Source organism: Phyllostomus hastatus, unplaced genomic scaffold (genome assembly GCF_019186645.2).
Source record: "Phyllostomus hastatus isolate PE091 unplaced genomic scaffold, TTU_PhHast_1.1 phas_contig_16, whole genome shotgun sequence".
Taxonomy (NCBI): domain Eukaryota; kingdom Metazoa; phylum Chordata; class Mammalia; order Chiroptera; family Phyllostomidae; genus Phyllostomus; species Phyllostomus hastatus.
In genome coordinates this window covers 5531979-5558372 of record NW_025333643.1, presented here as the reverse complement: position 1 = coordinate 5558372, position 26394 = coordinate 5531979, and the positions used below count along the sequence as shown (strand labels likewise).

The following is a 26394-nucleotide window of genomic DNA, read 5'->3' as shown; positions in this document are numbered from 1 at the left end:
AAGGGAAGGGAAGGGAAGGGAAGGGAAGGAAAGAGTTTGGTAGCCCTGGGGCAGTGTCTTGAGTAAGTTTCTGTGGGAGGAGGGACCAGAGGAGGCAAGGATACAGCCAGGCAGCAGCTCCCAGACTGAGAGAGCCTGAGGCACTGGAATCACAGCGCCTCCTTCCCCTGGAGACTGCAGAGCCCCCAGGCCAGATGGGGAGAGGGGAGGAGACCCCAAGGGATGTCCAGCTCCCTTAGGTCAGTTGAGGGAGGGGAACATTCAGGCCTTGCTATGGTCTGCAGGGCCTCTCCCCTCCTCCAGGCCACACCCAGCCCCAACAACTCTTCAAAGTCTGGAGCTGGCAGGTGGGTAGCAGGTGAGAAGTCAGTCCGAGATTGGTATCCTCCCTCCTTAGCTTGAATGGAGGGTGAGAGGCCAAGAGATGGGACACGCAGAGGGCAGGTCAATTCCTGGGCTGTGATCCTGGCCTTCAGGGTCCCTGTGAGTGAGCGACAGGACAGGGAAGGACTCCCCAGCTGGAGACATCACCCCCTGGCCGCAACACGGAGCTTACTGTAGAACTCACAAAATCTAAGAGAGAGAGAGAGAATTGGAGAAAGTCAGAGACCACCAGGGCATTGGAGTTCCCCTCGGCCCATCCTCAGGGCAAAGCTTGGCAGAGGGGTGAGCTCCACAGGCTCTGAAATCCCACCCAGGCCTCTGACCCGCTGGATGGCTTTGAGCCGGCCAGTGGACCTTACTGAGTCCCAACTTCCTCGTCTGCAAGTCAGGCAGAACAACCTCATTCACAAGGTGCTTCTGAGGGCCAGAGAGACACAAAGAATGCCAGTCAAGGACTCAGCACAGTGTTTGGCACATATTACCTGCTGGAAATTACACCAATTTATACTATTTTTTACTTCTGTACCAGAGGTCTTTGGCTTAGAACTGAATTCACTCATTTTAAGCTCTTAGTGAGGGATGGAGATCCCTGGATGCTGATGTCACTTTTAACACTGAGATATTAGGGCGCTTGGGGAGGGAGGAGAGGATGCCAGTGGGGCTACCTCAAGCCAGTCACATCCCAGACCAAATGCCTATAGAAAGGGTAGATGGCTTAGACATGCACTTCTGGATCCTGCCACCAGAGGGCAGGCCCTGACTTCATACCAAGACCACAGAAACCACAGGGGATCAGGGTGTCCAGGGGCAGGAGGCTCAGAACTTAGGTTAGCAGCTAGCAGGCCAGGAAGGCCTGAAAAGGGAGCAGGAGTGGGGAATAGCTTGGCCTTTGGACTTGGAACTGGGCTCAAATTCTGGCTCCACCACTTAGGTGACTTTGGGCAAGTGAGTGAATCTCTCCAGACCTTGACCTTCTCATTTGTAAAATGGTGATCCTGATGCCTGACTGACGAGTCATGAGGAGTGGCTGCCTTTACTGAGCATTCACCACATGCTCATTTACAGGCATAATCTTTCTTCCTTCCTCACAGGACAACTCCATAAGGTAATACATTCTCACCGCACTCATTTTGAGAAGTGCAGGAAACTGAGGCTTAAGGAGATGGTCACTTTTTAGCTCAGCTTGCTTCCAGCACAGACAATCTGCCTTCGCAGTCCAAGGGTTCCACCACAGTACTAAGTACCTCCTGCCAAATGAGACAGTCTCACCACCATGTTCTCTATTTTATAGATGGGAAACTCCAAGAGATAAATATAATTAATGGAAAGTGCTAAACATAGACCCAGCTCATGCTAATAGCTCAAGGAAGAGTGTGACTACAAAAATGACTGTTTCTTGGGGCAGGAAACACACACCTAGACAGACAGGGGTCTGTGCTTTGATGCCATAGTGTCTCCCCTTGCTCAGCGGGCAGGGTGGGACCCTGGGGCAGAAGGCCGACCCTCCCGTGGAGAGCGATCTGGCACTATCATTTCAATGATATGCACAGTTTCACTTCTGGAAAGACACCAAGAAGATACTTGTATATGAAATGACAGAGACAAAGATGTTCATTGTAGCACCGCCAGTAATAGTAAAAGCCTGGAAACCTCACTAATAGCCCCTAAAAGAATGATAAGAAAGTACAGTTCCTTTATTTTATGCAATGCTAAGCACTGGATAAAAAAAGGCAAGACGGTTTTGCATGAAATGATAAAGAGAGATCTTTATCACATGCTCCAAAGTGCAGCACCAAAAGTGATCTGAGGAGGGGTTTGTTTAGGATGATACCGGTCTTATATCATAACAGCTCCTAACGCCACTCTGTTTTGTGAAGAGGCAGATTGGGTTTGAGGACGCACAGGTAAGCATGACAACAGTGGTGACCCTTGAGGCTCTGGTCTTATGTGTAAGTTTTCTTCATTGTATTTGAATGTTACTTGATATATATAATATATAACATATGCAATATACTAGATATAAAGCACAATTCAAGAACTATCCGTCTACCAGTAATTTGTGCCCACCTACCCGTCTGCCATCTCCTGCTCCTGGCTTCCCCATCCACCCCAACATATGCAACCACCATTCTACCGTTTGTATTTCTCATTTCTTTGATTTAAAAAAAGAAACAGTATTACCCTAAATATGTGTATGTTTAAACTACACATTGCTTAGTGATGCTTGGTTTTTGAGCTCAATAAAAATCTCACTGTGTTGGCCCTGGCCACATAGCTCAGTTGGTTAGAGCATCCTTCCCATAGCCAAGGTTGTGGGTTTGATCCCAGACAGGAAATGTACAAGAATCAACAAATGAATGCGTAAGTAAGAGGTACACCAAATTGGAGTTTCTCTCGCTCTCTCTAAAATCAATCAATCAATCAATAAATCTTACCGTGTCAACCTCTGGAATTTGACCTGTCCCCTCCCCAGCCCCAATAGTATGTCTTCAGTGTGCACCCATTCTGTTTCTATAACTGAAGTTGATTCCTTTTCAGTTATGAACTACTCCGTGATGTGAATGCATCACCATTTAGTTATCCATCCTTCTGTGAATGGCCACTAGGATTATTTTTAGTCTTCTAATTTCAAACCGCTGCCAAGAGCATTTTTGCTCATTTCTCATGGGTTTATGCTCACAGGTGGGTTTGCTGGGTCACAGGCACGCAGATGTTTGGCTCTAAGTGATAGGTCAGATTGCTTTCTAGGTGGTCGTACTGTCGGTACCATCCCCAATTTCTGCCTCACTGTTGACTTTGAAATTGCCCTGCCGGGAAAGCGCAGGTCCGACCTCCGCCCCCACCCCCGACCCGGCAGCCGCCCACGGGAAGCGGGAGCGCACGTACCTTTGTTGTCCTGCTTGAGCTCTTCCTGCAGCAGGTCTGTTTGCCGGTTGCCCAGCACGAAGGCTAGGAAGGAGAGGATGAGGGCGTTGAGGATGCCGATGATGGCCAGGATGTACGCCCAGCGCACCGAACAGTCCCCCAGGGAGTACTTCCCGGTCTTGGCCCCGCACATGTCCCGGATCGTCTCGGCGTCCCAGCCGTCGGGGAAGATCATGCAGCCCAGCACGAGGCACAGAGCTGAGGGGGCGCGAGGCCCAGCCCCGCCGCGGTCAGGAAGGAAGAGAGAAGGGGATGATTACTTCCCAGAGCCCGAGGACCCCAGGAACCCTCCTCACTCCGCTCATCAACCCAAGATCTTGTTAACTGATTCCTGTGGGTTCCAGAAACTCTAGGGCTGGGATGACCTACAGCCTCGCAGAGCAGAAGCTTTCCAGAACCCACAATGCCCTCTCGCGCCCCGACCAAAGCAACTCCTCCAGGAAGCCTTCCGGAAATGTGAGAAAATAGCAAATCATGGCCGTATCAAGCATGTTGGCCGTATTTACCCTCTCCTATCTTCATCACTATTTATTTAGATCGTTCACTCAACAACTATTTATTGAGCGCCATTTTTCTTCCCATCAAGATGCTGGAAATGCATTCTCATTCACACAGTTGAGTACTGTGCTCAGAGAACAGACTGGGGTGAGAACTATAGGGTCTGACCCGGCCTCTGTTAATTATTATTATCAAAACTAGTCATACTGATTAAAATAATAACCACAAATAAGGAAATAATTGGGGAGGAGAGGGCTTGGTTTCAGATGAGGGGAGAAGGGGCAAGGCCAAAAGGGGACTCAACGCATTTGAGTCCCAACGGGCCCCGGCTTACTCCCTACTTGGCACCTACTCCCTCTGGGTTTCGTGACCCACTTTGGTCAATTTCTGGGGCTCTTCCCAGTGTTCAGCGTAGTGGGTGGGACTCAAATGTGAGCCAATCAGCACATTGCATTTCTCTGACAACTGATTGGCTCACAGAGGGGGCACACGCCCCACGCGACCAATCAGAACCAAGTAGGCTCCTTAGGCGGAGAGGCTGTGACCTCTGCTCTTGCCCCCGTAGCGCCCTGGCCGGGGGACCTGTGACTGTGCGGTTCCACGGCGCCCTCCTAGTGTCTGCGGGTCCCGCCAGCGGCTGCGCTACTGCGTCTGAGCCCCGAAGGTCCCACACCAGCCCACTGGGTGTTTAACTGGGTATCAGATGACAGCGATGACAAAGTGGGGGGGGTCAGTTCTGCCCACTGTCCATGAGCCCCGTCTAGTCCCCAGGATCAGGAGGGGACCCTCGGCTTTGCCACCTTCCTCCCTAGGTCCCAGGCTCCTGCCTGACAGCGAGGTGAGGCCCTTCTGCCTGTCCCTTTCTCGCTTGGCTTCGGGGGGCCTCGCCCGCCCTCCGTGCGACAGACCGAGTCCCCGCTGCCCCCGGGCTGTGTTCCGCGCGCCCCGCAGGGCCCAGCACAGTACAGCGATCGCGCGGACACTCTCTAGCAGGGCTCCCGCCCCTCCTCGCCGCTGGCCTCCTTCAACAGGACGCTCAGCTCCGGGGGAATACCTGGCCACCTGAGGGCTGGGGAACGCGCTCCTGCAAAGGGAATGGCAAATGCAAAACGGCCTGAGGCGAGGATGAGATGGGCGAGTTAAAGAATTCAACAAGTTAGAAAATGCCCCTTAGACACCCAAAAGGAGAGGGAAGCTGGGGTGCGGGTGGGAGATCAGTGCTGTAGATGTAATTTCGGGAGCTGTGAGCACGCAAATCCCTGGGGCTGGACATCACGGAAACTGGAGAGAAGGCTCAGGACTAAGCCCTGGGATGCTCTGGCAATTAATTGCTCGGCGGGAAAAGAGGAGGAACCTACGGAGAAAGCTTGATCCATCCGTCTCCCCAGACAACCCTGACACTTTGCTCCTATTGGAGTGGGGAAGAGAAACAAACTTCAGGGTGAGGCGGGGCGGGGGGCGGGGATGAGAGGGAAGGGGCGGACTCAGCGCAGCCCTTCACCCTCCGCGGGTGGGTGCGCTCCCGCAGTGCACCCCATCCCTCTCCACCCGCCAGCAAGAGGCAGGAAAGAGGAACGATGCTGGTTGGAGCGCAAACCCAGCCAGCCCCCGGCCTCCTCTCCCACCCTCTCCTCGGGGTGCAGTGTCTCCTCTCCTGCGAGGGAGAGCGTTCCGAGTCGTGAGAGAAACCAATTCAGCTTCCAGAGCTCCCAGCCACGCCGCTGCAGCTCCTGCCGCGGGTCAGAGAGAACCCTCTGCAACCCCGCGCTCCTCTCTCAGCGAGGTTTTCTTCTCTTGGCTCTGAGCCTGCACGTCGTCCTCTCTGTCTCTCTCCCTCTGCCTCTCCCTCTCTCGTTGCGGGTTTCCATTCCTTTCTTTCTCCACCCTTCTCATGTTTCTCTCTGCACCTGTCTCTTCACATCCCCGTGTCCCCTCTCTCAGGCTAGTCTGTATCTTGGGCGAGTCTGTGTCCACCCTCGCGCTTTTCCTCTTCTGTTTAGATCTCCCAGCATTTAACATTTATTCAACACCCCATCTCTCTTCTCTTCCTTCTCTGTATCTGACCCTTGGCCCTTTCCTTTCCCTGGCTTTCCCTTTGCTCACTTCACGTACAAATTCTGAGTTCCAGGCAGGGTGCGCTGCACAGGGTGCTGGGGACACTGGCAGGCATGGTTTCTGGTGTAGGGAGCAGAGGTGTGTGGGGAGGAATAAAATCAAGTGCACACACAGTGCCTGGAAGAAATCAGACTAGGGCTGAGGCCCTGAATATCAGGGTGCTCAGAGGATGCTGGCAGGGGAGCCTCTCCCCATTTCTCGCTCTCTCTGCCTCCTTTGCTCTGCGGGGTTTTAGTCGGTGAGTGTGTGGCCCCAAAGGTTACTCTGGGAGTGGGGAATATCGGAAATCAACTGAATGAAGGAAAGCAAACCCGATGGGTTTCGCTGGACCCCAGGGAAGATAGGAAAAGACCACTACGGACTGCCTAAACCAGGGAAGTGACCAACAGGCTCAACCACCAGGTGATGGAATAACTAGGAGCAAGGCAGCCTTCCCCACCCCCATTTGCTGGATGAGGATGGTAACACTGAGTTCTTTGTGGAGTCCAAGTTCAAGTCTCTTGAAAATAGTCCGCTGGCTGAAGAACTGGCTGCTTCAAGCAAGGCACAGGCACAAATGCAGGGTGCAGCATGGGGTAGGGGCTCTCGGCTGCAGCATTTCTGATGCTTGGCCTGATGATTGTGCATGACAGTCTGTCCTGTGTGTTGTGGGATGTCGAGCATCATCCCTGGGCTCTGTCCACCTCGTGGCAGTGGCACCAGCACTCCCAGTCATAATAAAAACTGCCTGCAGACATTGCCAAATGTCCCCTGGGGGATGGAACTGTCCAAGGTTGGGAACCACTGGTACAGGGGAAGGGGCCCTCGGATGGGGCATGTCTCCCTGCTCCAAGAAGTCAGGGCGTGTGACAAAATTGAGATCAATAATATTAATATTATTAGTAACATGGCCCGCATGGAAAGCAAATAATATTGAGTGCTGAACCATGTGCCAAGGGTCTAAGCTCCCAACATTCATGATTTCATTTAATCTTGTAACAAAATTTATGAGGTGGGAAAAATTATTGTTCTCATTTTACAGATGAGGATACTGAGGCTCAGAAGGACCAAGTTATCATATCCAACATCACACAGTTAGGAAAGGGTGGGATCTGCATTCAAACTGAGGCAGTTCTTTACTTAATGATTTTCTCTGAATGGATTCATTTTCTTAAAGTAGAGGCATTTACTTACAAAGTAAGATTTACACTGTCAAGGAAAAGGAACCAAGATTATTTGCCATAAATAGAAAGAAACTATTTATGAACTATTTATGTAAATATAAGTATAATGAAACCAAAACAATGTTCTTAGATTCTAGCTGCACGCTTTGCCTGCCAAATGCTCTGAGCCTGAGGGCTTCTCCCTCATTTAAAAGTCTTAGCCTGTGTGAAAGGAGTTAAAGACACACGAGCACCAAATGGAGCCTTTTTCCTTGAAGTTATGAAACACGGTCCACCTTGTACTGCCTCAGTAGGAGGCTTATCTCCGTCTCTTTTGTGCACAACTATGGGCAAAATCAGTCCACCTCCCTGGGCCTCAGTTTTTGTCACCTATAAAGTGGAAGTCATGACATCTGCCCTGTTCATTACATAGAGCTTTTGTGAGAATCAAATGACAGAGAAGAGGACTGGCAAATTATTAAGGGTAATGTGGAGGCAGGTCATGGCAACTCTTGGCCAAGTGGGGAAAAATATTGAACAAAAGAGCAGAGTCGTTTTCCAGAAATAAAAGACATGTTAACGGTGACTGCTGAGGGTAGAACCTGAATTTTTACATATAACCATGACATAAACCAATAGTTTACTACAATATCTGTTTAATCCCCTCTTTCTTACCATCAGAGCCCCAATTTTTAGCTGAGAACTTGTCTATTGAAAATAAAGACCATGCCCTGGCTGGGTGGCTCAGTTGGTTGGAGCACTGTCCCATACAGCAAAAGCCTGGGGGTTTGATTCCCAGTCGGGACACACACCTAGGCTGCAGGTTTGGTCCCCAGTGGGGATGCATGTAGGAGGCAACCAATCGATGTTTCTCACATTTATGTATCTCTTCCTTCCTCTCTCTCTAAAATAAATAAACATATTAAAAAATTTTTTGAACCCTTAGAAAAAGGAAAATAAAGACCACATTTTCAAGTCTTATTTGCAGCTGGATAACGAGGCCACGAGACTAAATAAAAATGCCTTCAGATGTGTTATGTATCTGTTATGTGTTATAAAAAGATTTATAAGGATGCTAGAGTGTGCCCTTTGCTGCCCTTTTCTTCATTCATTTCTCCATCCTGCTGACTGGAATGCAGATGTGATGGGTAGGGCCCTAGCAGCCATCTTCAACAATGAGGATAAGGGCTATACTCCAGGAGTGGTGGAGCAGAGCTCTGGAAGGAGCTACTATACCATCTCTGGACCACCTAACTCAGGCACTGGTTTTACAGAAGAGACTAGAACTGAGAGTAATTAAATCACCATTATTTGGGGTTTTCCTACGGCATACAGCCAAGCCTAGTCCTAACTGATATGTTTTTCCTTCTGAATTTTGGTATCATGTGTATGCCTTAGGAAAGAAAATTTTAATTGTGTGTCCTTGGGCAAGTCACTTCACCATTCAGAACCTCAGTTTTGTCATCAAAGGAATGGCGATATCAAGGCCAGAGACAGACTGGGTGGTCGTCGTCATCACTGTAATGGCAATAGGCTCCATAGTGCAGTGTGAAGGTAGCACATGTGGAGAACTAACAGTGGTGTCCATAGAAGTCGAAGTCGTAAATGCACTTATCTCTGACTCAGAAATGCATCCTATGGCTAAACTTGTGCATGTACCCAAAGGATGTGTACAAGGTGCTTACTGAACTTCCTTTTTTATGACAAAGGACTGAAATGTCTACTAAGAGGAAATGTTAAGTAAAGCATGATGTATATGTACCATGGAACACTACATAGCCATTAAAACAAATGGAGAACAACTGTGTCATCATAGAAAATCTTCTAAGATATAATAAGTCATTTAAAAATCAAGGTACAGAATTGTCTATATAGTGTGATCCCATCTATGGTTTTTAAAAAGTATGTACATAACTATGGAATGCTTGCAACATTTAGAAAGAATGGTAGCTCTATAAGGACTGACACAGCGAGCTTTCTGAGACATGCTGTCTACTGAAGCCAGCAGTCATAATTTTTATCAAATCAACATATAGCCAGTGTTTTCCTGTGCCCTACACGGTTCTGCTTTATGTGTATGAAATGATGGTTTTCCCCCTTTGGAAGGACACAGAAGCCTGGGAGGAAGGAAGGAGAGAGCACTTACTCTTCATTCTATACCCTCCTGTACTGTTGAAAGTGTTTAATATCTGTGTGTATTACTTTTATAATAAAATGATTTTATCAAGTCCAATCCTTTTCCACCTATGTCAGGTCATGAAATGCTCTTAAACTTTATTTTTTAAAAGATTTTACGTATTTCTTTTTAGAGAGAGGAAGGGAGACAGAAAAACAATAATGTGCAAGGGAAGCAGCAATTGGCTCCCTCTCACATGTCTCCAAACGGGGACCTGGCCCACACCCCAGGCACACACCCTGGAATCAAACAGGCGACCCTTCAGTCTGCTGGACAACACCCAACCAACCAAGCTACACAAGGCAGCGTGATCTTAAGTTTTTAAGAATTAATAAGTGAAAGGAGAGCTAAAAGGAAAGATAATACTTGAGCTTGGGGAATAAAATTAGGATGAGACTAAGAAGTGGTAAAGAATTAGTAAGAGAAAATATATACACAGGTGTTTTTTTTGTTTTTTTGAAGCTGTGCTATAAATGTGCCTTGAGATAATTTTTTAAAGATTTTTATTTATTTATTTTTAGAGAGAAGGGAAGGGAGGAAGAAAGATGGAGAGAAACATGGGTCAGTTGCCTCTTTCAAGCCCCCAACCAGGAACATGGCCCACAACCCAAGCATGCTCCACGACTGAGAATCAAACTGGTGACCATTTGGTTCACAGGCATCACTTGATTTACTGAACCACACCAGCCAGGGCAGTTTCTTTTTTCTTTTTTCTTTTTTTTTAATTGATTTTGCTACTACAGTTGTCCCAATTTTTTCTCCTTTGCCTCCCTCTACCTGGTACACCCCATTCCCTACAGCAATCCCCCTCCCCACACTCCTTAGTTCATGTCCATGGGCCATACATATAAGTTCTTTGACTACTTTTTCTATACTGCTCTTAACATACTCATCTATTCTGTACCTACCAATTTGTACTTCTTAATTCCTGCACTCTGCATCTGACAGATTGCTTATCTCCATTTTGTTTTCTTTGTCTCCCCATCTTGGCAGCTTCCCCATGTTCCCCATGTTTCTATGTAGTAGGTAGAGCTGCTTTGACTTCTTGTGTTAGTGGCATGGCCTATGCTAGAAAAGCACATTGGCAAGTTGAATGGGGCAGAACCTTAGGTAATTGCCAGGACAGGGCAACCCATTCAAACCAGATTGATGGAGTCTCTGATGTGGTGTTGCCACTCTGCAGCTGTGTGTGGGGGAGGGTTCAGGAAGGGGACAATGCTGCTGCCTGGCCTCTGGAGTTTTGTCCAGGAGGAAGCTGTCCCCTGGCACTTTCCCCGATGCCAGACACTTCAGTTTCTCCCTGTATGCTGCTGGTGCCCTTTCAGTTGCTACCCTGGTGCTGAAGCCTAGAGGGAGTGAGTCTGTGTGAATCCTAAGTCTGTTGTGGGACCTTTAAGAGGAGACTTCTGAGAATCCCACAGTTCTCTTTGCCGCCCCAACTTCCACTGATCTTTACAGCCAGAAGTTACAGGAACTTATCTTCCTGGCACTGGAACCCTGGGCAAGATGGTCTGATGCAGGGCTGGGATCCCTCGCTCCCGAGGTTTCCCTCCCAATTTTTATCCACTACACGTGGGTGTGGGACCATATATTCAACATCTCTGTCTCCGCACCTCTCCACACATCTCCGTGTCTCCACCCCTCCTACTGGTTTAGATGAATGTGACTTCTTTAATTCCTTGGTTGTTGGCCTTCCATACGGCTTGATTTTCTGATAATTCTGGGTGATATTTGTTTTGTAGTCTAGTTGTAATTTTTGCTGTGGTTGTGTAAGGAAGTAAGCTGTGTTTACCTACACCTTCATCTATATATCTTTTTAAAGATGCATTTTACACTTAACTATTTGAATAGTTTTATTATAATACCATTACACCATCCTTGAAGGACATCCGCTGAGCTGAACACTCCTAGAAGGAGGCCTCTATTTTTGTTCATCGCCCCAGCCATGCCTGACACACCACAGCTAACACTCATTACTGGGTGGTTAGACTGGATGTTCCCCAGGGCTTTCTGTCCCTGAGCAGACTCCCAAGAAGCTTGCTAAAGACTTAATTATATCACCACAAAATTCGTATGTGGAAGCCCTATCACCCAAAGTGATGGCATTTGTTTTTTTAATATATTTTGTTGATTATGCTATTACAGTTGTCCCATTTTTTTCTCCCATTTATTCCCTTCCGCCATGTATCCCACTGCCCACGAGCATTCTCCCTCCTTAGTTCATGTCCATGGTCATATATATAAGTTCTTTGGCTTCTCCATTTCTTACACTATTCTTAACTTCCCCCAGTCTATTTTGTACCTACAATTTATAGTTCTTATTCCTTTACCTTTTCCCCCATCCTCACCCATCTCCCTCCCACTGATAACCCTCCATCTGGTCTCTATTTCTGTGATTCTGTTCCTGTTCTAGTTGTTTGCTTAGTTTGTTTTTGGCTTTGTTTTAGGTTCAGTTGTTGATAGTTGTGAGTTTGTTGTCAAAACTACTGTTCATAGTTTTGATCTTCTTTTTCTTAGATAAGTCCCTTTAACATTTCATATAATAAGGGCTTGGTGATGATGAACTCCTTGATCTTGATCTTATCTGGGAAGTACTTTATCTGCCTTTCCATTCTAAATGATAGCTTTGCTGGATAGAGTAATCTTGGATGTAGGTCCTTGCCTTTCATGACTTGGAATACTTCTTTCCAGCCCTTTCTTGCCTGCAAGATTTCTTTTTGAGAAATCAGTTGATAGTCTTAAGGGCACTCATTTGTAGGTAACTGTCTCCTTTTCTCTTCCTGCTTTTAAAATTCTCTCCTTATCTTTAATCTTGGGTAATGTAAGTATAATGTGCTTTGGTGTGTGCTTCCTTGAGTCCAACTTCTTTGGGACTCTCTGAGCTTCGTGGACTTCCTGGGAGTCTATTTTCTTTGCCAGACTGGGGAAGTTCTCCATTATTTTTTCAAATAAGTTCTCAATTTCTTGATCTTCTTCTTCTTTTTCTGGCACCCCTATGATTTGGATGTTGAAACACTTAAAGTTGCTCCAGATGTTCCTAAGCCTCTCCTCATGTTTTTGAATTCTTGTTTATTCATTCTGTTCCAGTTGAATGTTTATTTCTTCCTTCTGCTCCAGATCATTAATTTGAATCCTGATTTCCTCCCCTTCACTGTTGGTTCCCTGTATATTTTTCCTTTATTTCACTTTTCATAGCCTTCACTTTTTCCTCTATTTGTGACCATACTCAATCATTTCTGTGAGCCTCTTGAATATCAATGTTTTGAACTCTGCATCTCATAAGTTGGTTATCTCTTCATCGCTTAGTTCTAGTTTTGGAGCTTTGATCTGTTCTTTCATTTGGGCCATTTTTTTTTTATCTTGGCATGCCTGTTATGTAGTAAGGGGCAGAGCCTTAGGTATTTGCCAGGGCAGGACAACCCACATGGCTGTGTTGTGGTAGTGCATGTGAGGGAGGGGTCCAAAAGGGAACAGTGCAGCTGACTCGGCTCTCTGCAGGCTTGTGGCCCCTTCTCCCACTACCCACAAAAAAATTGGGCCTTTTTGGTGCTGATGCCCAGGTGGGTGGATTTGTGTATGTTTTAGGACCCTGTAGGTCTCTCCAGTGAACTCTCCAGTGAGGTTGGGGGTTTCTTCTGCCACTTCAACCCCCACAGGTTTTGTAGCCAGAGTACTAAAGGCTTTATTTCCCCACACTAGCACCCTAGGTTTGATGGTCTGTCTTGCTCCTCAGTTGTTCCTCCTGGTTTATCTGCACACAAATGTTGGACCGCCTGTTCAGCCCCCCACTACCTCTCCTGCCTGATCCTCTTGTGCGCATCTTCTCCACCCCAGCTGCCCATCTCTGCCCCTCCTACCAGTCCAAATGAATGTTTCTTCTTTAATTCCTCAGTTGTTGGACTTCCATACAGTTTGATTTTCTGGCAGTTCTGATTACTTTTTGTTTTTAAATTTGTTGTTGTCCCTACTTTTGGTTGTGCGAGGAGGCAAAGTGTATCTACCTATGCCTCCATCTTGGCCAGAAGTCTCCCAATGTGATGGTATTTGGAGGTGGGTTTTTGGAAGGTAATGAGAGTTAGATAAGGTAATGAGGGTGGGGCCTCCATGATGGCATTAGTGTCCTTATAAGAAGAGAGACCAAGAGCTTGCTCTCTCTTCCTCTGCTATGTGAGGACACAGCAAGAAGGCAGCCAGCTAAAAGCCAGGAAGTAGGCCCTCATCAGAACTCAACTGTGCTGGCACCCTGATCTTGGACTTCTTACCCTCCAGAACTATGAGAAATAAATTTCTGTTGTTTAAACTGCCCAGTGTATGTGTGGTATTTTTCTTCATTAGCCCAAGCTGACAAAGACAAGGCTACTCCCCTCACTCCTGATGTGGCCTCTCTGATGTGCCACCTCATGCTTTTTTTTGCCTGGGTCCCTCACACCCAGACTCTGTAGACAGACCCTAAGCTAGATGTGAGGGATAGGTCTCTGTTGGGCAGGAAGCTCAGTTTATGTAGTGTGAGTGAAGCACAATGAGGAGCTGCCCCCTCACCACCCACAGGTCCCCACAGGCTCTGTGTTAGGTCCCTCCTCAGCAAGGGAAGGAAAAAGCCTATGGATTCAGAGGGGCAGGGCTACATAGTGGCCCTTTACTGTGGATCACAAGCTTCAGAAAGCTGTTTGCCACAATATCTCCGTGAGCTGAGCCTGCACAATCATGCCCAAGCCATCCTCTCCTCTGGGTGCTCCCAGTGGAACTGTGCAACTGTGTTCACCACAGACAAGAACTAGATGGTGCAGAGCCCCAAAATGGAAACAACCCAAATGCCTATTCACACTGTGATGGAGAAATAAATGGTGCAGTCTTATCCGATGTAATATTATACAGCCCTGAGCATGAACTAAGTGTTGTTATTGGCAACAACTTAGGTGCATCTTATAGTGATAACATTGAGAAAAAGTGTGATTCCATTTACATGACATTTTTAAACAAGACAGTGGTTACCTGTAGGGGCATTGATTAGAAAGAGGCATGAGGTTATTAATCTGGATGCTATTTACATAATCATGGTCACTTTGCAGAACTTCTCTGCGCTGTAGACCAGGTTATTTTTGCACTTTTCCGTAAGTATGTTATACATATGGACTTAAAGAGAAAGCTGCATACCACTGTATATAATAAGTAAACCCAAATGCCCACTGATAGGTCACTGATTAGAGCATGCCCATACAGTGGCACACATGGCAGTCACAATGGGAGGGAGGGAGATTTTTATTGTTTATTCTCACCCGAGGACATTTTTCATTGCGTTTAGAGAGAGAGGAAGGAGGGAGGGAGGGAAAGAGAGAGAGAGAGAGAGAATCTAAAAGGAAAAAAAAAGAAACTTCTGTGTGAGAGAGAAATATTGATTGGCTGCCTTCTTGTACACACCCTGACAGGGGACCAAACCCACAACAATAGACTCAAAGAAAATATTTGCAAATCATATATCTGTTAAGGGACTTGTATCTAGAGTGTATAAGGAACTCTTACAACTCAATAATAAAAAGAAAAATTACTCACCCTGGTCAGGTAGATCCGTTGGTTAGAGCATCACCTAGATATGCCAAGGTTGCAGGTTTGATTCCCAGTCAGAGCACATACAAGAATCAATGAATGCATAACTAAGTGAAACAATAAACTGATGTTTCTCTCTCTCTCTAAAAATCAATAAGTAAAAATTTAAAAATAACCTAATTTAAAAATTATAAGAGCAAAAGATGTGAGTAGACATTTCCCCAAAGAGGATATACAAATGGCCAAGAAACACAGGAAAAGATGTTCAACACCAGGCAGCATAGAGAAGTGTGGTACTTGCATCCTCCCATAACCACACATCCCAAATGAAAGAACGAAACTTCAGAAAAAGAACTAAACAAAATGGGGACAAGTAATGTACTAGATGCAGAGTTCAAAACACTGGTTATAAGGATGCTCAACGAACTTAGGGGAAGAGTAAATGAACTTAGAGAGAACTTCAAAAGCATAAAAAAGGACATGAAAACAATACAAAAAAGAACTGGTTCTGACTATGAAGGATACACTAACTGAAATTAAGAATAATTTACAGGGAATCAACAGTAGTGAAGTAGATAAGGCAGTGAATCAAAAATGATGAGGATAATGTAAGGAGCCTCTGGGACAACTTCAAACATACCAACATTCACATCATGGGGATCTTGGATTAAAGAGAGAACAAGAAATTGAAAACCTATTTGAAAAAATAGTGACAGAGGCCCTGGCTAGGTAGCTCAGTTGGTTAGAGCATTGTCTTGATACACCAAGCTTGTGGATTCAATCCCTGGTGAGGGCACATACAAGAATCAACCAATGAATGCATAAAAGGTGAAACAACAAATAGATATTCTATCTCTCTCTAACTCTCTCTCCCTTTCTCTCCCCCCCTCTCTCCCTTCTCCTTCCTCTTTCTCTCTAAAATCAATAAATAAAATTAAAAAAATAATAATGGAAAACTTCCTTCATCTGGTAAGAAAAATAGACATACAAGTTCAGGAGGCACAGAAAGTCCCAAACAAGTAGAACCCAAAGAGGCCCACACCAAGACACATCATAAGTAAAATGCCAAAGGTTAAAGACAAAAAGAATCTTAAAAGCAGCAAGAGAAAGCACTTAGTTATCTACCAGGGAGCTCCCATAAGACTGTCAGCTGACTTCTGAACAGAAACTTTCCAGGCCAGAAAGGATTGACAAGAAATATTCAAAGTGATGAAAATCAAGGACCCACAACCAAGATCACTTTTCCCAGCAAGGCTATTATTATTTATAATTGATGGACACATAAAGAGCCTCCCAGACAAGAAAAAGCTAAAAAATTTCATCACTGCAAAACCAGTATTACATGAAATGTGAAAGGATCTTTTGGAGAAGGAGGAGGAGGGAGGGAGGGGGAGGAGGAGAGGAGAGAGAGGGGAAGAAGAAGTATCAAAAATATGAACAATAAAATGGCAATAAATACATATCAACATTGAATCTAAAAGACAAAAGAAATGAGCAAGCAGAATGAAAACAGACTCATAGATACGGAAAACATTTTGATGGTTGCCAAATGGAAGGGGAGTTGAGGGGCTAGGTATAAAAGGTGTAAGGATTAAGATGTAGAAATTGGTAGTTATAGAACAGTCATGGGGGTGTAAAGTACAGCATAGGGAATATAGTCAATAACATTCTAATAACTAAGTATGTTGTCAGATGGGTACGAGATTTATTGGGACAATCACTTAGTAAGCTATATAATGCCTAATTACTGTAGTATACACCTGAAACAAATATAATATTGTATGTCAATTATAATTGAAAAAATGATTTAAAAATAATAAAAATAAAATGAAGGTGTTCATTATCACATTTTCACTCCTTTTATTAAGGCCCAAATATGTGCCTCAAATCCATTTCAGAACTTTAGAAATAAATTTTGATTAGTGCATTTTCTGTCTAAATAACCCCAACTTCTAAGTTGAACTGAGATGATAATTGCTTCATATTTCTCCTTTTAAGACATATGTGTAGCCCTAGCTAGGTAGCTCAGTTGGTGTCATCCTGTTTTGCCAAGGTTGTAGATTTGATCCCTGGCTAGTGCACATACAAAAATCAGGAATCAACCAAAGAATACATCAATAAGTGGAACAACAAATTGATCTCTCTCTCTCTTCCTGTTCCTCTCTCTAAAACTAAAACAAACAAACAAACAAATAAAGATATATATGTAAAGCCATCATTCAATTTACATTTTCTTAACAAAATTATCTTCACAACCTATTTTTGTTTATCTTTTAATTTTTTTATCCTTACTCAAGGACATGCTTATTGATTTCAGAGAGGAAAAGAGAGGGAGAGGGAGAGAAACATTGATGTCAGAAATATTGATTAGGTTGCCTCTCCTACTTGCCCTGATCAGGGACCAAACCCACAAATTAGGCATGTGCCCTGACCAGGAATTGAACCTGTGACCTTTCAGTTTATGAAACAATGCTCCAACCTACTGAGCCACATTGGCCAGGGCTGCTTATCTTTTAATTTTTATGGTGTGTTAGAAAATTTATTTTTCATTGCTTTCACAATAATCTTTTTTTAGTACTCTGGTAACAGTTGCTGTAATATGCCAAAGAAAGTTTTTCTTGAAAAAAAATTTTAATGTAGAGGGAAAAATAATGAGGCCAGAGATTACTGATTTCAGAGATGATGCTTCTCAAGGTGAAGTCTGTGATCAAAAAGGCCTTCCATGCCCCCAAATATCCAGGTTTCAAAATGACTTAGTGTTCTACCTTTAAAGAATAATTTCTTAGTCCAGCACTGAATTTTCCTTGTAGTTCTATTTTATTTTGTACAGTAAATATGTAGAAAATTTAAAAACATAGAAAAGCACAAGAAGAAAAAATAATTTGTAATCTCCCATTGAAAGATAAATACTAATAATATTTATCTATATAGTCTTCCTATATAGTATAACTTCTAAAATAAAATGGAAACATGCTGGAAAAAAATGTTCAACAGCACTAATCATTAGGGAAATGCAAATCAAAACCACAATGAGACACCACTTCATACACAGTATGATAGCTATAATCAGAAAGTCAGATAAGTCCCTGGCTGGATAACTCAATGGGTTAGAACATCATCCCGATACACCAAGGTTGCCGGTTCAATCCCTGGTCAGGACACATACGAGAATCAATCAATGAATACACAAATAAGTGGAACAATACATCAATGTTTCCCTGTCTCTGTTTCTCTCTCCAAAACAAATAAATAAAAATATTCAGATAATAGAAGTGTTGATGAGGATATGAAGAACTGGGAACCCTCCCAGGGGCACTGCTAGTGGTAATGTACAATGGGGCAGTCAGTTTGGAAAACAATGTGGCGGTTTCTCAAAATTTTAAATTCAGAGTTGCCACTGAGCCACCTATTCCACTCTTAGGTATTGTACATACTCAAGAGAAATGAAAACATGCGTCCACACAAAAACTTGCACACTATTGCTATGTTCATAGCAATAGTCATAATAGCCAAAAGGTGGAAACAACCCAAATGGCCACCAACTGATGACTGGGTAAATAGAGTATGATCTATCTACAAAATGGATTATTGTTCAGCCATAAAAAGGAATAAAGTATTAATACATGCTACAACATGATGAGCCTCAAAAACATTATACTAACTGAAAGATGCCAGTCACCAAAGACCACATATTGTATTATTCCACTTATATGAACTGTCCTGAACAGGCTAATAGAGGCTGAGCAACTTGATGGAGAAATTTTTAGTTTAGGAAGTGATGGCTAAATGGCATGAGGCTTCTTTTTTTTTTTTAGATTTTAAAATTTATTTTTTAGAGAGAAGGGAAGGGAGAGAGAAAGAGAGGGAGAGAAACATCAATGTGCGAAAAAAAATATCAACTAATTGCCTCTCACACGCCCCCAACTGAGGCCCTGGCCCGCCACCCAGGCATGTACCCTGACCAGGAATCAAACCAGTGACCTTTCAGCTTGTGGGATGGCACCCAGCTCCCTGAGTCACACCAGTCAGGGCACGAGGCTTCTTCTTGAATTGACAAAAATATCCTAAAATTGACTGCAGCCATGGTTGCACAAATCTGTGCATATGCTAAAAATCACTGAATTGTACTCGTACATGGCTGAATTGTATGACATATGAATTATAGCTCAATAAAGCTGTTATCAAAGAAAGCAGGTGGGCAGTGTAGTCTCTCTCTCCACTCATTCTGAAGTCTCCTGCCAATACTTCAGTGCAGCTAGAGTCCTCCAGCTTCAGTCAACCTTCAGAGGATTACAGCCCCCACTGAAGTCTTTTATTTTTTTGTTTAAGATTTTATTTATTTATGTTTAGAGAGAAGGGAAGTGAGGGAGAAAGAGAGGAAGAGAGGCATTGTTGTGCAAGGGAAACATCAATTGGTTGCCTCTTGAAAGCATAACCAACCAGGGACCAAACCCGCAACCCAGGCATGTACCCTAACTGGGACACAAACCCACAACAAATGGCTTTGTGGGACGAAGCCCAACCTGGTCAGAGCCCCCCACTGAGGTCTTCCTTGCAACTTCTCAAGAGACCCTGAGCCAGAACTACTCATCTTAGTTCCCCCCAAATTCTGATGACTCAGAAACAGAGATAATATATGCTTGTTGCTTTAAGCCATTAAGTTTAGGGGTACTTGTTATGCAGCAACAGATAACTAATTTATGTTTTAAAATGTTGTTTGCATTTGCTTGTATATTTATGTGAATTTTGGAAAGGATGCCCAAGAAACTGGTAATAGTGATTGCCTCACTGAGGATCAGTGAGGGATGGAAGGCAAGAAGGAAACATGTCTGATTGTGTACCTTTTTACCTTTTGAATTTCAAATCACGTGCATATATTAAATTTTCCAAAGGTAAATAAATGTCTGGAAAATTTTTAAACAAAACACAGCCACACAACTATCTGTTGCCTACAGGTAAAGCCTAAATTCCTTAGCATGGTTTAGAAAGCCTCACAATCCATCTCCCAATCTCAGCTCTCGCTGCTCCTTGCCCTAATTGCTTGTAGTCCCCAAAACACAGTAGGCTATTTCCTACCTCCATGCCTTTGATCATGCTTTCTCTTCTGCCTGGTTCCCTTTCTTCTTCCTTCCCATCCTTTAAGACTCAGCTCAAATGCCATCACTTTTTGAAAGACTTTCCTGGCTGTCCTTAATCATGTCAGAAGTCCCCTTTGTGGCCCCAGAAGACCCCTTGTGTAACTCAATCACTTCAAGTGTCATACATGATGGGATGATCTGTTTTCCTCCATGCCTCTCCCATTAGGCTATGAGCTCCATGGGAGTGAGGACTCTTGATCAGGATTCCCAGAACATAGCATAGTGCCAGACACACAGAGGATACTGTCAGTAATGACTGATGTGAGAAAAAAAGGAAGAGGTTGGGGAGGGAGGGATGGGAGGTGGGAAGAAGGAAAGAAAGGAGGGAGAGATAGCTGGGGGAGGAAGAAAGATGAGGAAGGAAGAAAAGAAATTCCCCCAATGTGCTCAGCAGTGTCATACACATCGACAAAGACTTACTTGGATGAATAAAATCTTAAACCAAACCTGAAACAAACAGCAAGAAATGGGGAAGAATGTAGATGTATATTCCAAGCTGTAGTGACAGGAACTCTTGTCATTGCTGTTGCTAGCCCAGAGTCCCCCGCTGAGTAATGGGGAAGATCTCACTTCTTGATGACCATCTAGCCCCTGCTCTCCCCCCATCTCCTCACACACTCTGTTCTCTACTGTGATTCCAGCACCAGGCAGAGCCTGGCAGCTAGTAGGCACTCAATATTGAATGAACTGTGGTCAGAATCATCCCCTTTCTGTGGATAGAGGGTGTCACCCTGTGACCATGAACTAGTCTCTTCTCTCTGGAACTCAGTATTTATTTTCATCTGTAAAGTGAAGGAGTTGAGCAAAGCTGATTGGTAAGACCCTTTCTGGCAGATAGTTTATGATTTCTCAAGGCCTTTGATCACCTGTCAAAACTCTTCCACCTGAGTATGAAGGACCCCTCACCAACTAATCTTCACTCCAAATATGTCACAGGAATAACACTAACCATTTATTGAGCGTTTACTGTACACCAGGAACCATTTTACACTTGTCACTGTATTTATTTCTTTCTACCACTTCTGAGATAGGTGCAGTAACAATCTTCAGCTTATAGGTAAGGAAACAGAGACTCAGAGAGGAAAACCCACTTATTCAAGACCAAACAGCTGGGAAGTGGCAGAGCAGGAATTCTAAGTCCTCTGTCCTTCAACCACTGCCTCCTCAGACCCTCAACCAGGCTTCCAACCTGGTGGTCTACTCCAGACAGCAATCTCCCTTTGGCTAAACTCACCCAGCCCACAGGTAAACACCGAGCACATAGAGCTTACAGCTATAACTCATAATTTGTATATTCATTTCCAGGGTCCCCGTTCAGTGGTATGAGCAGGTCCTATATCCTTTTGGACTTGTGTTAAGTTTCAGCTCCACTTTTCACTAGATGTGTGACCTTTGGGCAAGTCACTTTAACAGATGAAGATTAAATGACATAATGAATGTGAAAATGTCTAGCACAGAAGCTGGCACATTGTATGTTCTCAGTAAATGGGAGAGATCAGGTCAAAGTTAGCACAGATGACCTGAGAAGTCCTGAAAACCTGACCCCTAACTCCATATAGAGTCACCTGGGTCTTCCAGCCTCTCTACTTTGCTTTCAACTCTTCTGGCAAGTAAATCCTGCCATGATCTTTACCGTTAAAGCTCCTTAATAAACCCAAGGGCTTTAGAGTCAGAAAGACTGTTATAATCCTGGCTCCACCACTTACCACCTGTGTGTCCTTGGACAAATGACTTTTTACTCTTTAAGGTTCAGTGTTCTCATGTATAAAATATCAATAATGGCATCGACTCCATAGGATTAGATGATAGTATGCATGTAAATGTTTAGCAAATGGTTTAGCCTATAGTACAGGCTTAGAAAATGTTAACTATTTTTCCTGAATAATAATAACAGTCATAGCAATTTCAAACTGCCTACTGATTAGAGTTAGAGTCCAAATTCATTGACTCAGTATTGAGAGCCTTGCATAGTGTGGCCCCATTGTTGCTTCCTGGCTTCTCCACTCATTGTTCCCTTATGTAGATGTCACACTGAATCCCATTGTGGCTTTTTCACCTCTGTGCCTCTGCCCATGATCCTCCTTTTCATTCAGAATACTTTCCCACACCTAATGCCTATCTACACCCTGCCCACTCAAGCCTCACCTTCCAACTAAGCCCATAGCCTTTTTGATTGCCCTGAGTTTCCACTTCTGTCTGCACATGTATTACCTAGAGTAACACTCTTCCAGTGGTTACATTTGACTTCCCTTTGCAAGAATTGACCTTTCTGCACTATTAGTCCATGTGTTCTAGGGGTGGGGATGTGGCTGAAGTCTTAGACAAAATCACACTGATTAATTAAGAGATGCACATCTGGCCCTGGCTGGCGTAGCTCAGTGGATTGGGCATGGGCTGCGAACCAAAGCATTGCAGGTTCGATTCCCAGTCAGGGCACATGCCTGGGATGCAGGCCATGGCCCCCAGCAACCACACATTGATGTTTCTCTCTCTGTCTCTTTCTCCTTCCCTTCCCTCTCTAGAAATAGATAAATAAAATCTTTAAAAAAGAGAGAGAGAGAGATGCACATCTGACCAAAGCTTAGCCAATGAGAATCAGCCCTGGAACTTTTGATGAAGCCATTGAGTAACAGATGTTCTTTTTCAACAGGTATTGCTAAGCTATAGCAATGCAATTTCAGAGTCACTAGTAGTCATATTTATCACCTTCAAGAGAGAAGTGAACTTAAAAATAAGCCAACACAGAGGAACCAAGAAATGGAGAGAGAGATGTTTGAATGGCATTATTTGAGCATCTGGATGCATTCATGCCTGAAGTCAGATACTCTTGACTTTTAAGTTATGTGAGGTACTTGAACAACAATTAAAATAAATTTTTTTAAAAAGTTATGTGAGTTAAAAACACTACACTCTTTATTTTAATCTATTCAAGCCAGTTTGAGTTGGATTTCTGTCACTTACCACTGAAAGACTGCTGACCAATATAGTGATCCAATAAAATGGTAAGTTTTTTGTGAGCAGGGATTGCATTTTATAGACTTAAAATCCTTATGGACAGGGATGATTTCAGCATTGCAGCACCTGGCTTAAGGAGGATAACAAAGCAGGTGAGGAACAAAGGAATAAGTATCTCTTTGTATTTTTTCAAAGGTCCAGTGTTCTGCACTTGGGAGACTCTAAAATACTTGAATAAAAGTTCACTTGAACAAGAAACATGCAATAAGCATTCTAAATCTTATCTGAAACAAAAAGTCCCTTTGCTTCTCTGCAGTTTCTCTGAGGAAGAATGATTTCTCACTTTCTGAATGGAATGATGTTGGTGAAAGAGTTTTTCTAGGAGCACCACAGGGTGGAAAGAGATACTTCAAGTCCACTAATCTAATTGATTAGCTCCCCATCTTGTACAGGTGAGAAAATTGAGATTTAAGCTAAAAACAATAGCTTGACACTGCATGGTAAGTCACAGGCCATCAGCCAAGACCATGACTCATAGTCCAGTGCTCTGGCTTCTATTCTGGTGTCACTTTATTAAGCAAGAAGTATCAGTTTCTTACCAAAAGATCTCAGAAATCTCTAAGCAAAATGGAATAAATTGCTCAACTCTGATAACAGCCCTCAGGGATGGGACAGCAACACAAGGAAGGAGCACTGGGCTAGTTTACTCACTTACTGGCTATGTGACTTATATAAGATTGTAACTTTTCTAGGCTCAGTTTTCTGGGGGCAGGGGAAGGTGGTGTTTGAAGGAGCCGATCTCTAAGATCCCTGAAATTTTATAAATGCATGGAGCTTGTTGAACAGTTCATCCAACCCCCAAGATTAAATCCATATGGATTACAGAGAATTAAAAGGCCAAGAGGTCAGCAACCCATCTGCAGGCTCCAAACTAAGGCTGAGGAATTGGGGGTTCCAACTGGGCATATTCTTTCCAACTTGCCTTTGGAAGGAGAATAGAATGGAAATACATAAAATCACTTTCTGGGTACCACTGGGAAATAGGGAGAGATATGGCCCGTATCCTACAATTCTTTTTTCTCACCTTCTTCAAAGATTCTAAAAGACCCATATCTAAGTTGAATGGAGTGAAACATGCCCATGAGAAAGTCCACATCTGAATAAACACTGTCTTCTTCAAATGATTTCTTTTGGGAGTTTGGGCAGTTCTTCCAATGGTACAGTAATTCCTCCCTGCATTTGTAGAAGTCCTCTTGGGAAGCAAACCAACTTCATGATTTTGCCCTCACACCCTGGCTTTCATCCCAAGTGACAATTGTCAATTTGATCACCCGTCATATTTCCTACACTTGGCCCTGAGTGACTTTCCATCATTTCTAAAAATCATAATCTTCCTTGAAGAAATGGAGGTTTCAGTGCACTCTCCCTCCTGGGAGCATGCCTGTACCTTTCACTTCCGCCTCTTCTTCCCTCTCGAAGGGATCCCACAAGACTTGTAACCAGAGGAGACATGGGCAGTGGCAGCTCATCTCAGGCTAACCCCCTGAACCTGTCTCCAAGGTGTCTTTTCTCTGACTCTTCAGTGAGCCAAAGAAGCTCCATGTAGGCTCATTTCTTTCCTGTAACACTTCTAGAGAGTGAGAGCAGCCCCACCTAGTTCCTCTCCTGTTGTTTCTTCTATTCTAAGCCCTTCCTTATTTCACTGTCCCCAGCTTTAATAAATGTACTCTCCAAAAAAAAAAGATGGAGGTTTTCTCCTTAATGATGACCTTCAAGAGAATATACCTCATGCTCCAAACATAATTCCCTACAATATTTTCAGCAAGAGAAAAATCAACAAATGATATAACACCTCCTCCAGGGAGGTTCTTTTGAAGAGGCCAACACTTGTTGAATACTTTGAGGTACTTACTTGAAAAACCATGTCTGCTGCATGATCATCACGTTTTCCCTTCTCTATCTCACCCCTGGGGGCTCCAAACTTTTTCCTAGCCTTCATCAGCCCTCCTCCCCCATCCTCTGGCCCCACTTTCCCCGGCTCAACTCTCTTCCCTGCCTGCAATCAGGCAAATGCCCAACTTGCTGAACCTTCAAAATCTGTCTTTGATCGAAAGGCAGACAGGCATGGGGGACTCTAATGGATCCTGGAAAACTGTCTCAGCAGTTTTTATTCCAAAAGACCCTTTTGTGATTCTTGGGTAAGATGTCTGTATTAGCCAACATTTCAGAGGGGCCCAGGAACTCATTCCCATTTGGGAATAGCACCAGAACCCTCCTTCTTGCATTGGGTGAGGGTAGGTAATGAAGATCAGTCCAGTGGAGGCCCAAGTTGCCAGGTTCTGTCAACCACTCACATTTCAAACACTGAATAGACACTATAGACATCCTCCTCCTATAGGTTAGCACAGCACTTCAAAGTTTACAAGATACACCCATTTGTTCTTGGAATCCTCTCCACTGTTTTATAGATAAGAAAACCAAATCTCAGAGAAGTGAAACACCCAAGTTGATGATGTCGGAAAGTTAAAGGTCAAAGTCAGATCTCTTGAGTCCCCATCTCATGCTTTTTTCAATACAACAACAATTGCTGCCCTGGCTGGGTAGCTCAGTTGGTTTGAGCATCAATACTCCAAGGTTGCGGGTTGGATCCCTGGTCAGGGCACATACAAGAAGCAACCAATGAATGCATAAATAAATGAAACACCACATCGACGTTTCTCTCTCTCATTCTCTCTAAAAAACAAAAAAAAACATTTTTCACACCTAGATTAACCCCTCATTATAATAGTTATTTCCCCTAAAACAGCCCAAAGAGTCTCAGGGACCCTCAGAGACTTGACATAATGCTAGCCCATCAGTGAATGCAGTCTGCCCATATCCAACCACACAGCCCCCAAGACCCAGTTCTAGGTCTATGACCCTTGCCCCAGAGAGTCTCTCTCATAGAATCCTCCTGCCACCACGAGTGGCTGCTGAGGGGCAACCAAGGAGGTGTGTCTTTGGACAGAGGAGCAGAATCTGTCTCTGAGTCCTCCAAGAAAGGGTCCTAGAAGGAAGGAACTCCCGTCCCCGGCTCGCGTTCTACATGTCCCGTCCCCGCCCCTCCCCTACCTGCCAAGAGCTGCATCCAGGCGCAGATCTTGTAGACCGTGGCCGTGTTGCAGAAGAAGAAAAGCGCAAAGCAGGTAATGCAGCCGAGGATCAGCACCATGGAGAGCAGCACGAAGAAGGCGGCTGCCTTGAAGGCGCCGGACGGGATGGTGCTGAAGTCGGTGAACGAGCCGCGGCAGGTGAGTTCGCGACCCGCCAGCCCGCTGCCCACACAGTAGTGGAAGAGGCCGAAGTAGCCAGGCTTGGGGGTGCTCACGCTGTCGCCCACCCAGTAGGGCTGGATGAAGACCACCACGTTGATGATGGCGAAGCAGATGGTGAAGATGGCCCATAGCACGCCGATGGCCCGCGAATTCCGCATGTAGTGCTCGTGATAGAGCTTGGAGGCCTCCTGCGAGGGCAGCAT

At 44.5% G+C, this 26394-nt stretch overlaps 1 protein-coding gene across 1 annotated transcript; it reads right to left on the bottom strand.

The window, feature by feature from the left end:
• Positions 1 to 9: 9 nt before the first annotated feature.
• On the bottom strand, positions 10 to 26394 carry LHFPL4 (LHFPL tetraspan subfamily member 4). Its single transcript, XM_045832398.1, has 3 exons — positions 25989 to 26394; positions 3271 to 3507; positions 10 to 573 (listed from the first exon to the last, which is right to left on the bottom strand). Exons 1-3 carry the CDS (start codon positions 26392 to 26394, stop codon positions 473 to 475), a joined length of 744 nt encoding a protein of 247 aa, XP_045688354.1. The 3' UTR covers positions 10 to 472.